Below are 17,537 nucleotides of genomic sequence, written 5' to 3'. Positions count from 1 at the left end.
TGTCTGGTACTGCTCAAGGCAGAGTGACAATGGAGGAGACGTACCTTCTCAACCATCCAGGTGTCCGGAAGAAGATACTGGCAGGAGGCTCAGGACCGCTGCCACACTTACCACCTGGGACAAAGGTAACAAGTCACACAGTTAATCTGATAACTTTAATAATATAGATTCAAGATCCGTGTGATAGGAAGTGAGGTATGGCATAATTACCATTGTGGTGTAAGTAATATTCCACAAAAAAATGTCTATTAATAGCCTTGTGTTGCATTGCCCACTTCAATTAGATTCTGTTGAATTATTCATTAAGTCATGGAATTTATTCTGTATCTGGCTCTTACACACAGAGCAAACATTTGGTCAACCAAATTGCAACATGTTTTTTGGCACTGTGTCTGTTTCTGTTCATCCACTGATCTGCTGGTCGCCGACTTTTTTCCGCTCCTAGTCAAATCCAGCCATATGGCACCAAGCCTGTACACTGTGACGAACATTTTCTATGACAATGCCAGCATGAATTTACCTGTGTGTGTGTGTGTGTGTGCCTGTGCGTGTGCATGCCCCGGTGAGGTGATTCCCAGTTGCTCACACAGTTATTATACCATTATACACAATATGTCAAGCTATAAATAGAAGGTTACATGGAGCCAACTTAATTTTACATGATGGTGAAGGCATTGTAAGTATTTCAAATGCACACAAAGAGATGAAAACCAGCATGAATGTGTTGTGTAAGAAGTGACTGAAATACATTACAGAATTCAGTCAAATTAATTTTTTTGAAAATACAGATCAACCTTTAAAAATAAACATCATACAGTTGTCAGCAGCTGCACATTGTTAATTGTCAATATCAAATTTCCATATATTGTATTCTGTAATGTATCAATGTCAGCTATACAAAATAAGGTCAAAAAGGAGAGAAGAAAACATACATATACTGTATGTACCCACACATGCATTCATACATTATTCATGGTCTTCCTGCAAAACAATCCCACAGATAATTCTGCAATACTAAAACAGTATTTGAAGGGTTCATTTACAAAAACAGAGATCTCTGTTTTTATTTATTTATAAATCATGTTTTTTTGTGTGTCTAGAGAATCACAATCAAACTGGTGTTGGTTTGTTTTGATAAGAGATCTCAATTTTATAAATGTTTTTTGTGTAGTCAAGGTAATATCAGTCAAACTATCGTTTTATTGAATTCATGGCTTTTATCTGTTTTTACAAATAAACTCTTACTTTGTAGTTTAAAACAAATTAACAACCAAAAGTAATTTATGGACCAACTGTATATTAATTTCCACTCTTCCTGTCCCCTGCTCCCTCCTTCCATCCCAGCTGGTTTTCCATTTCCAGACGCTGCTGGACAACTTTGAACGTACAGTCATCGATGACAGCCGACTGGCTGGCAGGCCGGCTGAGATTTTTGTTGGAAAGATGTTCAAGATGGAAGTCTGGGAGACCTTGCTGGCTTCCATGAGGATTGGAGAGGTGGCTGAGTTCTGGTGTGATGCCGTTGTGAGTTGAACTACAGACTTCTCACACAGACACAACACACACACCTGGCTAAAATAAAGGCTGCCTCGGTGGATCCTGTCTCTGGGTGACAGGCATAATTCATAAGGCTTTGAAGTGGAGACTGTGTCAGCATTAGAGGATGGATACCTGAACCGAGCCCGTGGGGACCCAGCGGTACCCAATGGGCCAGGCCGGGTTCGGACAGATATTTAGAAATGATGTTCGGATTCGGGTCGGTCTCGGGCACATCAGCGTGATAAGGCATTGAACATTTTAGATTAAACATCTTATTAACGTGCGCTTGTTGCCCCGTGTGCGCTGATGTGCTCATCTGTTGACATTTCCAAATGCCCTACAGTTGCTTAATAAAAGCGGGCTTTCCACACAAATTATTCGTTAGAATGAGAAAAAAAAGAGAGATGCTGTCAGATTTACATATTGCACCTTTAACGCAACAAACATGAGTCGTATCAATCTTCTCATCTAACTCTCCGCCATAAGAACAAGCATATTTCCCAAAATGTTGTACTATTTCTTTTTTTTAAAACACATGGACACACACACACACACACACACACACACACACACACCTACCTAAAAAAGGTCCTAATGAGTGTTCATGAGCAAGGAAGGGAAGCTTTTGCTCTTCATTATGATGCACATAAATCAACCTACTGAAGCCTCCTACATGGTAAGTATTATAACACAGCAGAGCAATTTTAGTGTGTTTCCTTCTGGAGACAAATTTGCAAGTTAAATTGTGGCCATTTCTTGTCTTTTCTTTGTAGGGCTGATTGTTACTGGCTGGCAGTACCACAGGGTTAGCATGATTAAGTGCTTTTATGTCTTATTGCAGACTTGTTGTTTATTTTTTTGTTGATGACTTAATCTTGCAGCACACAGGCTTGTACCCCATCGTGTCCAAGGGAATGAGGCTAATCGCTCAAGGGAAAGACCCCCTTGAGGGTCAGAGACACATGTGCGGCATGGGAAACATGTTCAACTATCACTCCACTGGTTTCCCAGAGCTGGATGAGCTAATGAGAACTCCTCAACCACTCATTTTTATCATGGAGCTGCTGCAGGTAAGCACTAGTCAGTGGCAAAATACTGTATGTCACATTGGATTGCGCAAGAAGATGACAGTGTAGAACAATTAGCTGTCCTCTAATAATCAGTTTTCTCAGAGTTTAGCATCTGTAAACAAAAAAAGACACATTTACCTATTCATCCAGCCCTCTTCTAGAATTAAGTCACTCCTACACACTATTTATTGAAAATTCACTGACACAAAAGTAAAGCCCCCCTCCCCTTTACCTGAAACATTCAGCTTTGAAATAATATGTTACCCAGAACAAGCTTAAAACTCACCAGGGGGTCCAGTAGTGGCAGTAAATTAATCTTCCTTGTTTCAGATAAGCTTCACAATGTTTTTACACACACAAGTTGACAACGCTTCAGTGGAAGAAGGACGCAGATGCTTTACTTAAGTAAAGGCATCAATACCACAATGTAGAAATACTCTGTTACAAGGCCATTCAAAATTGGAGTAAAAGTAGGCAACAAGTATTACTAGCAAAATGTACTTACGTACACTATTTTGAGTGTAAATCTCTATAATAATGCATCATGTTGTATAAGTTGATTGTATGTTTTGTAGGTAAAATCCAAGTAACTATAACTGTCAAATAAATGTAGTGGAGTAAAAAGTACAAATTTCCCTCTGAAATGTATTGGTGTTGGTGTAAAAAATGTTGATTGAATGTACGTACTTTCTTTCCACCACTGCTATTCTTTGTACCTATTCAGCATTAACTTGTGATTCCATCAGTGGAGTTTTTCTCCCATTGACATTTTTGTTCTGCTGTGCCCTCCTCCTGCGGCTTCCAGGTGGGAGACCCCATGTCCTACCAAAGAGAGTCGTGGATGATGGAAAAGGATGAGAAGCTTCAGGAGGTGCCAATTCTCCACATGCAGGGCAATACGCTGGTCAGGCAGAGACAATTCAGAAAGGCTGCCAGCAAGTACAAAGAGGCCGTCCTGCTGCTGAAAACAGTCCAGTCCAGAGTGAGTGGGATGGAGCTGGAGATGGGATGGAGGGAGCTAAATGAGTCATGTGCAGGCTTTCTAATATTGAGGTTTTCTCAGGATTTTAGATTTTTGGGACATGCAACTCCAGCTCTTTCCCAATGGGAGATTCCTGTTTTCCTGTTTTGCTCTGTTTCACTGATAACAAGCAGTAGGGTGGAAGGACTGGCAAAGGAAAGAGGAGGGAGAGATGTGGAGCACTGTCTAAGATGAGAGGGGGATGTAAGAATGGAGGAATACTGGAGGGAGAGTTATGTATGAGATATCTGATAAGAGAGTGTAGTAGAGGATTCTTTTGTCCGTAAGAGTGATTTGTCGCAACTTTAGACATATTCACAAGTTTGATGTTGGAGGCTTACAGATAGTAGTAAGGGTAAGAGATGCCAAAAAGCACAACAGCACTGATCATGTTCTTGTTCTTCCATTTGTGTGTGTGTGTGTGTGTGTGTGTGTGTGTAGGAGATGCCGGGTGATATAGACTACATTAATTTGGGTCGAATGATCATCCCCCTGGAGTTGAACTACTGCCAGTGTATGTTGGAGCTGGAGGAGTATTATGAAGTTATAGAGCACACCACCGAACTGCTGGAGAAACACAAAGGTAAACGCCTGGTTCAATTGTACGAATTTATTCTGATTACTAATTAATGCTCCTATTTGGCCCTGAACAGGGGCAGATCTACAGGGGTGCAAGGGTGGGGGATATTTAGCAGACAGACATGAGAGTTGTAAAAATGTACTTTTCTCACTCTCAGCAAAAAAAGCCAGTACGATTATTTCCCAGAATGTCAAATAGTTCTTTGTAATCATGTACATGAAAAGTTCAGTGATGAGTTAAATAATGTATGTACAGAGTTACCTCCATTCCTGGAAATGAACACTGAGACAAACAATAATTTCAAAATGTTGTAAAAAGCCAATAGGTCAAGGTCTGATGCCTTGCCTGTGCTGGCTTTATTGCAGTGGCTGTTGCATGCATGAGTGTGTGGGAGGGCTGAGGTTGACATTACAAAGGGTTTTACAGTTGGCGCAGCCTTGGGCATTGTACTGTCATACCCATGGCTACTCATATAATCCTAGAGGAGCACACATGCTGACACAGTCTCCACTTCAAAGCCTTATGAATTATGCCCCTCACCCAGAGACAGGATCCACCGAGGCAGCCTTTATTTTAGCCCGGTGTGTGCGTGCGTGCATGTGTGTGTGTGCATGTGTGTTCTTGTTTAACTATATTTGTGGGGTCCACACACCGGGAGTCCAGTATACTTGTGGGGTCCCGACAACTTTGTGGGGCCAAAATGCTGGACCCCACAACTTTAAAGGGCTGTTTGAGGGTTAATATTAAAACTAGGATCAGGGATAGAATTGGGTTATGGTTAGGGTTAGAGTAAGGGTTAAGGTTAGGCATTTAGTTGTGATGGTTAAGGTTAGGGTAAGGGGCTAGGGAATGCATTATTTCAATGACTGGTCCCCACAAAGATAGTGCCAAAAACCTGTGTGTGTGTGGCAGGAGAAGGTGTACAATTGAGAATGTGTGTGCCTGTACAATGTTTGTGCTCAAGCTTGTGACAGGAGGAGGAAGGGTGTAAACTTGTTTTCAGTGAGCAGGAGAGTGAAGCTGTTTCGTGGAAATGATGGGCAGGAGCGCCACTGGCCCAGTACGAGCTGTGGTCACAAAGCTGCAGCCCTTCTTCTTATAAGAATGTCACATCCCACACTGCCATAACTCCACCTTTCCCTTTTTCTACTTTTCCTTATCCGTGTCTTTAGTTGCCCATTTCCAATCCTTTTCTATCTCTACCTTAGTCTCATTTCCCCCACTCTTCCCACATTTGTCTCCTTTTCTTCTCCACTTTTCTTGCATTCTTCTCCTTGGTGTTGACCCATAAAAAATCATATTGTCTGTCTCGGTTTAAGTCACTAACTCTATTGCTGTTTCATCCCTTCAACCCAGTTCTTTAGAAAAGCACCCAACAGTGACTCACTGCAGTGTCTCGGCTTTTGCCAGAAGCAACAAAGAAATCGGTTTAAATGTTGGCTGAATAAAGATTTAGCGTAGAGGGAAATTAAATGCAGAGGAAGAGAAGACTGAGCCATCAGTGGGTATCTAACCAAGCACATGAGCTTATTCTGCTGAAACAGAGAGAATCACTGGTGTGTGTGTGTGTGTGTGTGTGTGTGTGTGTGTGTGTGTGTGTGTGTGTGTGTGTGTGTGTGCGTGTGCGTGTGCGTGTGTGCGCGCATCCATGTGTTTAAAAAAAAATAGTACAACATTTGGTGAGAAGATTGATACAACTCTCATGTTTGTGAGTTAAAGGTGCAATATGTAATATTGACAGCTAGTGTTTAAAATAGTTACTGCAGTACAAATTAAAAATACTGGAGAGGGTCATCTCCCCCAACCCTTCCTCCGCAGACTCGAAGTTCACGGAGGTTGCCAGGCTGAGACTGCAGCATCCATAGTCTGGCTTTGCCAGACCCTCCTCCAAAGCGTGCTGAAGGAGAATCCACAACAATGTTGCTAGACGCTTGTCTCACATAGCCAGACATTACTTCACAGCATAGCAGAGTAGCTAACGTTAGATGCTGGCTATATTGACAGTCATAGAAGCCCGTGCTCACGCGGAGCTCTGTACCCAACTGACAGACACACTTTTTCGTCTTAGAATTACGGTAGGAACCGCTAAAAACACAACAACCTCACCGTCCTTTCCACCCAACGGACAGACACACTTCCTAGGCTTAGAATTTACGGTAGGAACGGCTAAAAATAACTACCTTGCCGTCCTCTCCACCTGACTCAACACACTTTATTGTCTTAGAATTACTAATTATTATTATTATAGCAATAGCTAAACACACTGCAAACTCACGGCCTTCTCTTCCCGATTTACAGCCCCCCTCTCTTGGCTTAAAATAACTCACAGTTGTCGGCTACGGCCACTGAACAGGCTACACGTTGTAAACAGCCCTGGCCCGCTTGCCTGGTCCTCGGGTAACGTTAGCAGTGTTAGCATGGCGGCGTTAGCCAGGACCAGTCGGGATCGCTTTACTGGCTGTGTCTCAATTTGTTTTTGCGAGTAACCAACTTGGGTACTCTAGCTATATAATTCAATTTGAGTACAAGAACGTTGAAATGACATAAAATGCCCATCCCTTGTAGCCGTGATGAATTAGCCTGAAGCTAATGCTTACCTGTTCTGGAGGAAATAAGCTAGCTCGTCGTCCTATCAATCTCTAAGCTGTCTCAATCTTTCAAATACATCTCCAATATTTACCCGGGGTTTGTAACTTCCCTGGTCACGCAACTGTTAGAAACATGCCAGGGTTTTTTAGGTCGGGGAGAACCTATCTCTGTTGATCCCGTTTGTTTGTTTACTGCTTCCATTGCTGTACTACAGCCGTAGCGCACCAGGTTTATGTTTTTACAGGTATATCTGGCAACCCGGCCTGGCTGTCAAACTGGGCCGTTGATAACAACACACAGGCTAAAACACAGACAGACATTCCGTCACTGAATAGAAATTTCAAAAGGAGAAAATACTGGCATTAGCATTGTTGTCGGAAAAGATGGGATTTCAACTTAGCATGTTTCCTTTATATCTGATGACACATTGGGGTCATTTTTGGATTTATTAAAGTAAACATATTACATATTGGATCTTTAAATATAAGGCTACAGCTAGCAGCAAGTTAGCTTAGCTGCTAGCTAGACTAGAAACATGGAAACAGCTAGCCTCGCTCTCTCTGAAGGTAACAACATCTGCCTCTAAAGCTCACTAATTAACACATTATATTTTGTTATAAGTTTGTTTTTATCCGTGCAAAAAACAAAAATGTAAAAACAACAGTTCACAGTTTTATAGGAAGTTATGTGCCGGACTATTTCTTGACCAGGCACTGTAACTGCCCATAAAACGGAAAATTATAGTTTTGTAAATTCTTTTCTTACAAGTAAAACAAACTATACTGTAATGTGTTAAAGGGATAGTTCGGATAGTTTGAGGTTGGGTTGTATGTAGTCTGGATCAACAGAAGTACATTTCCAGGATAATTGACATCCACTCTCTGTGTGCTGCCGTTCTCAAACTCCGTTCACTTCAGGAAACATCCAGAAACTTTGAGCTAGCAAGCTACACGCTGAAAATTGCAGGTTTTGAAGAAAATTTGGATCATGCAACAAAGCAGGCCTGCTTGATTCTTTCGGCGAATGATTGTAAATATTTAAAAAAGAATATGTGTATGGCATTTACTATCTAACTAGGTAATTTTGGGACCGATATGAGAGGATTGCTATGGCGAAGTACACATGGCGATACACTGGTAAGAGCAAATTACGTTTAACCATGTATTCAGCTAATTTAAATAGCTCACGTTACTGTATTGTGTGTAAATAAATAAATATTCAATACATATTGTATGTGGCGTTTTCATTTACGGGGTGCAAATGTTCCATCAAAACAAGTTCCTTCCCGAGAACATTTTGCAGAGCCACTGTCGCTGTGTCCGGAACTTAGCACCGCCCAAGACGATTGTGATTGTTTTAAAGAAATGCAAACAACCCAGAGCGTTTTTTTTCTTCTATCCTAGAATGTATGTGAGGTGTAGCCAGACCTTACTCCGCAGTGCTGTGGACAGAAGTCTGGCAATGCGAGACTAGGTTGTATGAGGTACTTATCCATAGTTTAGGTAATACACTGATTATGGATAAGTACATCCTACGACCCCACTTCAAAATATCCAAATTATCCCTTTAATAACCGTTGTGACGAAAAGAGAGCTGAGCCAGAAGGCAAAGCTCTCGATCTACCGGTCAGTTTTCGTTCCTACCCTCACCTATGGTCATGAAAGCTGGGTCATGACCGAAAGAACGAGATCCAGGGTACAAGCGGCTGAAATGGGTTTCCTCAGGAGGGTGGCTGGCGTCTCCCTTAGAGATAGGGTGAGAAGCTCAGTCATCCGTGAGGAGCTCGGAGTAGAGCCGCTGCTCCTTCGCGTCGAAAGGAGCCAGTTGAGGTGGTTCGGGCATCTGGTAAGGATGCCCCCTGGGCGCCTCCCTAGGGAGGTGTTCCAGGCATGTCCAGCTGGGAGGAGGCCTCGGGGAAGACCCAGGACTAGGTGGAGGGATTATATCTCCAACCTGGCCTGGGAACGCCTCGGGATCCCCCAGTCGGAGCTGGTTAATGTTGCTCGGGAAAGGGAAGTTTGGGGTCCCCTGCTGGAGCTGCTCCCCCCGCGACCCGATACCGGATAAGCGGACGAAGATGGATGGATCCCTTTAATTAGTGAGCTGTAGAGGTTTTTTTTTTTTACTGTTTTTTGTTAATTTTTTTAGTTGAAGTTTTAATAGTTTTGCAAACTCAGGGTGAACACGTCTTAAATGCAGACAATTTACCACCTCAGCTTCAGCAGACAGAGCAGGTTTATTATTCAATATATTAAGGTATAGGACATTAATACATCAGTTTTGTATTCATGCTTTTCTCTTATCATTCTTTATTTTTTGTTTTCCTGTTTCTCAGACTGTGTGAAGGGCTACTACAAGAGAGCCAAGGCCCATGCTGCTGTGTGGAATGAAAAAGAAGCCCGGAGAGACTTCAACATGGTGGCCCACCTTGACATCACTCTGGCCTCTCTTGTCAGTCGAGAGCTGAAAACCCTGTCAGAGCGCATGAAGGAGAAGTACTGGGAGGAGAAGGAGAAATACTGGAACATGCTAGAGAAAAAGGAGAACAAAAATGAAGACAATGAGAGGGAGGATGATGATGAAGAGGAGGACGACAAGGTGGAAGACAAAGGAAAACAAGAAAATGTGACCACAGAGAGTAAAGATGAAGTGGAAGAATCTCCATCCATTCTCTGTGCTGAAGCTGAAGCCCATAAAGAGGAACTCGGGGGAAATAAGGAAGCAAGCTCTTCTGAGATCAATCCAAATGCTGCCAATAAAAAAGAGGGAAAGGACTGGCAGCAGATGTTACGACTGGTCATGTTTCTGCAGAAGGAAGGAAACTTCCTCATTAAAGAAAATAACTTCGAAGAGGCTTCTGTAAAGTTCAAGGAGGCCATAGAATATGTGGACGTCCTTCAAAATATGGTTAGTGTCATTGATTATGTAGCGCAGTTGTGTAAAAGTACCTCTTTGGGTTTGTTTACTGAAGTTGTTTTGGGTCTGTTTTTCTCTTTTTATTGCACTGATCAGAAGCAGTGGTCTTAATTCCGTTGTATTCTGTACAATGATAATAAAGCGTTTTATATTCTATTCTATTCTAAAAGCATGCACACAAGTAATAGGCAGGATTTTCTGAAAAAAAGAAGAAGAAAAAAACTTTTATCTTGACAATGATCTGGAGGACGGATTGATGCTGACCATTTTAATAGTCCACTCCATTCAGCGTGATGAATGGATCGAATGTGCCAGAAAGTAGTCTTACAAAAGGATTGTGGCTCGTAAAATATAATCATCTGCCATTGTTTCTTTTCTTTCTTTTTTTTTACTGAAGAGCAGCTGTGGGATTGTAGGTAGTTAAGTGAAGAGCAGAGAAAAGAGGGCTAAATATAAAAGCACAGAGATATCACTGTGACAGCACTCGCCTGTGCTTCTTTTCTCCCTCACTCCTGCCACACCTCACTGTCAAATTCCCGCACGCCTTTTGCACACAACACAGCTTCTCTTCTCATCAACCTTACCCACCCTCTCCGATCTTCATTTCTCCTCCTGTTCTTACAATCCCCTACACTTTACCTCATCTCTGTGTCCTTCTCTTCATCATTCCTACCTTATACAGTATCTTCATCTCTTTCCTGTTGTCACACTCTGTCATTCATGTTTCATCTTTTGAACATTTCCTCTGCCATCTATCACCACCACCTCCACTCTCATCACCAAATCTCCCACCCACCTTGTCTCCTATCTGTGTACTCAGCAGGTGAATCAACAGAACGAGGACTGGGAGTCGCTGGAGAAAGTGCGTCTTCCACTGACTCTCAACCTCAGCCAGTGCATGATGGAGCTTAAACAATACCAGCAAGTGGTGGAGCTCAACAACAAGCTGCTAAAGAAGCAGAAAGGTAATACATCATTTTAGTATGAAGATGAGAGTTTGAGGCGGGGGGGGGGGGGGACTAGAAGACGTATTTTGATAAAGAAATAGATACATGACTATAAACAAACATGCTCGGTTTTTAAGTACACACCTTCATTTTTTAGTTTAAAAACATCAAGATCTGTTGCTAGTACAAATGCATGGCCCTTAGCAAACGCCTGCTTTCACACTGCATCAGTCCTTGATCTCTCGGTTTACCGGGGATAGAAGAAAACAAACATTCACAACCGCATAGCTGAGTCTCTCTTTCGCTCCCCCGGCACCCACCCATGGACATCACAGTCAAAAATTAATTCACTCAGTACGTTTACATGCACACCAATATTCAGGTAAACAGCATATCCGGTTGGATATTCCAAATAAGGCCTTTTTCCAAATATAGCTTTTTCCGATTAAGACGTGGGATATTCCGGTATTATTTCGGGTTTTACGTCACCTTCACATTGGCACAGTAGATACGGCTGTGAAATGACCGGATGTCATTAATTTCCTATGGAGCTTCGCAGACCGCATGCGAATGGGTCCGAACCGATGCGAACGAATGCAGTGTGAAGAGTTTTTTGTCTGTTGGTCATATGGATGCGTTAAAAACGTTTAACTCGTACGACGGTTCCTATCCGACAATCCAAGTGGAAGTTAGCGTTGCTATGGTACTGATAAACAAATCTGAATTCTTAACTTTTAATAAAAATAAATATATGTTGTCATGTAATCGATTCATTTTGGAGTATGAGAAAACAGAACAATGCATGGCTATGGCTAAAGCAACAGACATCGAACTATTGACATTATACCGCTATATCACATTTAACCGACCTGACATATCAACATCCTTTTTTTTTTAGCAACTTTTCTCCACGCAGCAGCCTTTCTGTTTATATCTCTATAGCCCTCAGATGAGAGGTCATAGATAATTGGACATTCGGACACTGACAGAATGAGTCGCTCTAGTCTCCGCCGTTTTTTTTCTACTCGCTTCTGACGCTTTCAACGGCGTAGTACGACGTCCACTGGGGGCGCATTGGATACGGAACTGATTTCAAGAGCCAGTGTGAAGGCGGCGTAAGAGGCATTCTTTGGACATGTATACAGCGCATTCTGAATATGCGTCGTGATGCGCAGGCTTATGGTCAGCTCTGTGCATTGCTATGGTTTCTGTACACAAACCAACCAGCCAACAGTTTGCAAGGCTGGAGACCCGATAAGGAGAAACACAGCTACTTTTAAACATGATCAAAGACTTGGATATCAACAGGTTTTTGGATATGCGTAAACATCGGCCTCCTTTTCAAGAAGCTCGTTGAAGGAATGAAAGAGGGACGCTGTGTTTGCACGGTCCAAAAAGTCCGCCGGTGTTGGTAAACTTTAAAATAATCCTGTTTGGCACGGCTACATTTAAACGGGAATATTAGTGGAATGCTCCCTTTCATTAGCCATGTAAACAGCTTGGTCAGAATATCGTCTTTTTCGGAATTAGGGCAAAAAACAGATTATTATGTGCATGCTCTTTTTTTCCTGCTATGACTGAATTATTTATAGGCTGATGTGAAATGGTTGTTCTCATGCTTTAATTTTGCTTTAAATTTACTTTTCTCCAACTTTCGTCATCTACTTTGTCTCCTGCCTTTCATCATTCCTGGAGTTGTTTATTTTTCCCTATAACTTTTAGTTATGCTGCTTTCCAGTTTTATTCTTGCTGACCACCTGATCTCGATGACCTCCATTTACCTCATGTGGTCGTTAAATGTCAATATTTATTTACACTATCTTTTCTCATAGGTAACTTTAAGGCAGTCTATCAGCGGGCACGAGCACACGTCGCTTTATGCAACGAGGATGAAGCTCGGAGGGACCTTGATATGGTGGAGAAATTAGACCCAACGTTTAAACCCTTCGTCCGCCAGGAACTGAGAAAGCTGGCTGAGAGCGTACGCACCATGCATGCCCACCAGAATAAGACTTACTGGGATGCAACACAGGAGAAGTGGGGGCCTGGTGGGAGCAAGGCAAAGAGTGCAGCAAAAAAGAAGAATGTCAAATGCACACAAAAAGCCACTGAAGAAAAAATTGAAACAGCTAAGAAGACAGCAGACAGTAAGATAGAAGACAAGAAAAGCTCAGAGAAAACTGCTCCTGCTGAGACCGAGGGAGTGGGTGACGCAGAAACAGAGAAAGACCTAGATGTGAAAGCAGAGCAGAGTGTTAAAGATCTAGAGAGTGGGAAAGTGACTGGAGAGGGGTTAGATAATGAAAATATAGAGAGTGTCGTGGTTTATGAGGACGGTCGGGGTGCACAAGATAATCGAGCGACAGATAAAGATAGCGATCCTGCGCCCACCAGCACAGGCCAAAATAATGTGAGCAAGAGATCAGCAAGAGATAAGGGCAGAAAGAAGGTCAAATGCCAATCAGGTGCTGCACCAGGCCCAAGCAGAACCAGCCAAGGGAGCAAAGTCACCTGGGATAAGCCAGGAAATGGTGGCACTCAATCAGAATAGACCAATGGGTTGGAATTGGCCTGTGCAGAGCCAAAGGACGGTGGAGAGATGCAGTAAGTAAAACGACTGACAAGATAAGTGATAAACAGCCAAGCCTCAAGTCTCAACAGGAATATATATATATATATATATATATATATATATATATATATATATATATATATATATATATATATATATATATATATATATATATATATATAGGCTATTGATTAGGCTACATACAAGTCCAAATCTAAACACAAGGAGAAAAATGAATATAAACAGCCTGCATTTGGCACCATTCTGACTTAAATTTCATTATTCAGTTCTCAAACTGCAGGCACATGAAAATAAAAAGAGCACAGGCAGACAAGGAGTTTGCCAAATACAAAGTTTTTATTTCTGTACACAAAGAGTAGAAAGCAGCCAGTAACCCACTTGTTATTACAGTAAAAAGCCTTTCTTCAGAAAACATTTTATACAGATTAAAAACTCCAGAAAAAAGACAGCAAGAAGTGTTTGGACAATAACATAAAATCAAAACCATTAAACTATAAACATTTGAATGATTAATGAGGTATATTAATGGTTATTAAAAAAACTAATTTCACCAGTAAGGTATGAGTGAGTGTGTGTATGTATATATATATATTTGTGTGTGTGTGTGTGTGTAAGTGTTAGCAACACCTTGTTTGAAGTTAGGCGATTCATTGTCCTGTCCTGTGAGAGGAGACACACAAGCTTAGATGCATGATAGCAAACATTGGAGGTTGTGAAAACAAAGGTAGGGAAGTAATGATCGTTAGCGTGGTGGCCAGCTACATGCAGTTAACAGAAGTCTGGAGAGAGACCGCAGTGTCCTCTGGGGTGACTCTTGCCTCTGTGGAGAGCCTTTTTCTTCAATCACACAGCTTCAGTCACACCACAGGGAGCAGGGTATGCTTCAGCGTGTGAAGGGAATATAGGGAGCCACTACCAGTATAGAAACGTGTACGTGGATCAGACCTCACATGATCACACAGTCAAGGAGATGAGTGTCAAACAGCAGCAGAGTGACACACGGGGACAATCTGTGAATAACCACATAGTGTATTTATTTCAATCTGCCTCCGATATGTTGTTTAAAAATAAAACACAACCAATGTTGACAGGCAGCCCTATGGGGAGTTCTTCCTCTTCTTTTCACATGTGGCCCCTGTTACATCATTTTGTGCACCCACATACAAAAGTATGGAGATAAAAGTGTGATCATCAATGCTTAATGACGTGTGAATACCAATAAATGTATGTCTATGAATAAACTTTGTTTGTCATGGTTGGTTTTTTTTTTCACCCATGAGCTGAGCTGCTGCTGTTTGTTCTGATTTGTGAGAGCTTCACCAGAACAAATTCTTAAGTGATGGTGATGCTGGTGTGGAGATAAATTCAACAGATGACAATGACTATTTTCAGCAGCTGAAAAGCAACAGGCTTCAGTGGAGGTGGAAGTGAACAAGAGGAGAAGGGCGCTCACTCTTGCTTCCCTTAAGGCTATTAGCATTTGTATTATGAACGGCACATCACCTTTCCAACTCACAAACCTGTGGAACTGCATCCTTGGGGACAGTTCCCTAGCAACAGTATCAAAATTAACAGGCAGCGAGTGCCGAGGAGGATGGTGTCAAAATGTAAGCGGCGTGTGCCTGGAGGGGCGGAGCCCGTAATGAATGCAGCACATGGGTTTCAAACTCGTGTGTGAGATCAGAGTGTCATTTTAAGGTTTAAGATGAATTCCTAACTGTATATCTGTGTTTTCTGTGAGAATGAGGCGGTATGATTTGCTAAGAAACACACAGAGCCACAGCTTAACTTGTTTCAGGCATCCTCTTGTTCTGCTTCTTGAGATTTTTTGGTGGCACATCTAAGCAGATCTCTTCCACCAGCCCTCAAGCAATAAATGGATTTTTTTTTCATCTTTCCCCTCTTGTTCTCTCATAAAAGCCCTTTTTAACTGGTTTCAACGTATGGATGTTCATGCGCTGTGATCCATTTTTTTTTTCCATGCTTCCAGTTAGCCCTAATAAACCACCAGCCTGTCCAGGGACTGACAGACAGTGGTACACAGACATGCACTCCTGATGCACAAACACACACTCCTGATGCAACCTCCTTCCCTGAATGTAAAAACACAATGCAGTCCAGAAAGACTAAACTCTTGTTTAATATGGATTCAGTTTCATTTTAAGGCATTCACTGACTGTGCTATGTTTAGAACAGAACGCACCCTATGACCCTGATAGGATGAGGGCAACGCCATTTCAGCGTCTTTTTGTAAATCTAAACGCAATTAAGTATGCATTAGCGAGGGAAAATGAGGCATGTAGAATCAATAGCTAGTGTTCTTTGCAAATCTACATGGACAAGAGGGATTATTAAGGATCATGTCAGTGTAGGAACACATTATGGTGGTGCCTTGTTCCCCCCTGTAGTGTCTGGAATTGACCTAGCAGAGAGAGAGAGAGCTTTAGCCTTGCAGCTCTTATCGCCTGGAGGTCCTTCCTTCTCTTTCTCTGCACACAGCAGTAGAACGCTCAGATCCCAGAGTGGACGCCTGCATGATGATATTTATCGGCAGAGATTTCCTCAACAAAATCCGATTTCAGCCACAATATAAATTGGCTCAAAACAGAGTGTGGCTAAATCACACAAGCCAAAGAGATGAAATGGATCTCCATTTTTGTATTGAAGTGTATTTTTTGCGATGCAGCACAGCACGTTATTGATCATGCAGGGAGCTTGTGCACAATGTGGGAAGGGTGCATTGTAAATAGGGAGTGTGGATGTAGCAGCATACATGTGTGTGTGTGTGTGTCTGTGTGTGTGTGTGTGTGTACGGTAAGTGCAAGTGGTTCTGTATGAGTGTAAGGGGCTCACAGGAGAGGCGAGCAATGAGAGCGACAAGCAGTTTGAGAGGATTAGAGGAACACAATGTGTGCATACAGAGGCGCCGTGCTAGCGGGCACTTTGGCTGTCTTAAATAAATCATGGATTTAACTGATGATGTGTCATTCTCATAAAGTAAATAAGCTTGTTGTGGGTGCTTGTTGACAACCTGCACTATGCTGTCAAGCCCTGATCTAGTTCACTCTAACAACCTGCACTATGCATGATAACACATTCAAGGAGAGGAAAAAAAACTGAAGGGGATATTCTTCTTCTTCCTTTTTGCATTTTTTTTTTTAAAGTTCTCCTTAAGGACGGTCCAATTTGTGCTGTGGACATATAAAGCTTCACACCTCTGAACGACTACATAGATACTGGTAAGCACAGTGTCTTGGCTGGGCATGTTCCTTTAAGCTAAGTTCCCACTACAAGACTTTCAAAGTCACCAGTTCGCTGTACTATTCACACTACACAACTTTCTGTCTTGTTGTTTGTTTTCACACTACCTGACTGACCGGCGACAGGGGCTCACACACAGGAGGAATCCGGAGTCTAGTCTAGTTTGAAGTGACACGCGACATGACGTAATACTGTACCATACGCGAGGCAGGATTTTTGGATGTCCGCCAGAAACAAGCGCTCCGAGTTGTTGGTGGCTGATTTGCAGTGATAAAACAAAGAAGAAAAAGAAAGAGAGCGCCTTTAAAGGTGGGATTGTGGCTGGCACACATGTTCACAAATAGCCCGTTTCCACACATCTTTCCTATTCATTTAGGTTTTCTCTACGTGCAACAACAACTTTGGTCCGTGTAGGAAATGCAACACTCATAGTAAATAAAGTACAGGCGACCCTTCCCCCTGGTTTCCCCTCAGCCTGTGTCTTGCGCTCTCATTGGCTGTAGCTCCCTGTCAGAGTCCCCGACAGCTCCATCACATTTAGATACCCGAAATGTGTCTGCGAGGCACCAGCAAGCTAACCTGAGGCGCCAGATGTTTTTTTTTTTTACACAGAACCATCTGAGAAGCCATCATTGGAAACTGTTTGGAAAAGGGCAGGCACTTTCAAAAACTACCTGGCAGGTGATTGGTTGAACCATCTATCTATCACGTCTGTTATTGTTGTTTTGAACGAACAGTCGTGGCCGTCGCGCACACCTAAATCACGGCCGTAGCTGCCAGTAGCTCCTCAGTGGACGCCGATTGGTTCAGAAAGCTGGTAGTTCAGACAAAAAAAACGCAATACTTGAAGCAATTCTCGCGTGATCTCGTGAGAATCCAGATGCCGTGCAAGGTAACCAGCGAGCCTCTCATCTCACGTTTTTGAACAGTTCACACATCACGTTGGAGCATGTGTACGCAAGTGCCAAGCCAATGTCAATTTGCCTACAATATGGGGCTTTTATCGGGGAGCTCCAAAAAC

The 17,537-nt window shown here is 42.4% G+C and overlaps 1 protein-coding gene across 1 annotated transcript; it reads left to right on the top strand.

Annotated features, from left to right (window-relative positions):
- Positions 1–29: 29 nt before the first annotated feature.
- Positions 30–9,826, top strand: LOC114563380 (aryl-hydrocarbon-interacting protein-like 1). Its single transcript, XM_028590235.1, has 7 exons — positions 30–125; positions 1,345–1,524; positions 2,421–2,609; positions 3,415–3,591; positions 4,072–4,213; positions 9,135–9,706; positions 9,812–9,826. Exons 1-7 carry the CDS (start codon positions 30–32, stop codon positions 9,824–9,826), a joined length of 1,371 nt encoding a protein of 456 aa, XP_028446036.1.
- The last annotated feature ends 7,711 nt before the right edge of the window (positions 9,827–17,537 follow it).

This window comes from Perca flavescens, chromosome 10, assembly GCF_004354835.1.
Source record: "Perca flavescens isolate YP-PL-M2 chromosome 10, PFLA_1.0, whole genome shotgun sequence".
Lineage (NCBI taxonomy): Eukaryota > Metazoa > Chordata > Actinopteri > Perciformes > Percidae > Perca > Perca flavescens.
Note: the sequence above shows the minus strand (reverse complement) of the source record. Positions and strands in the feature narration are given on the sequence as shown.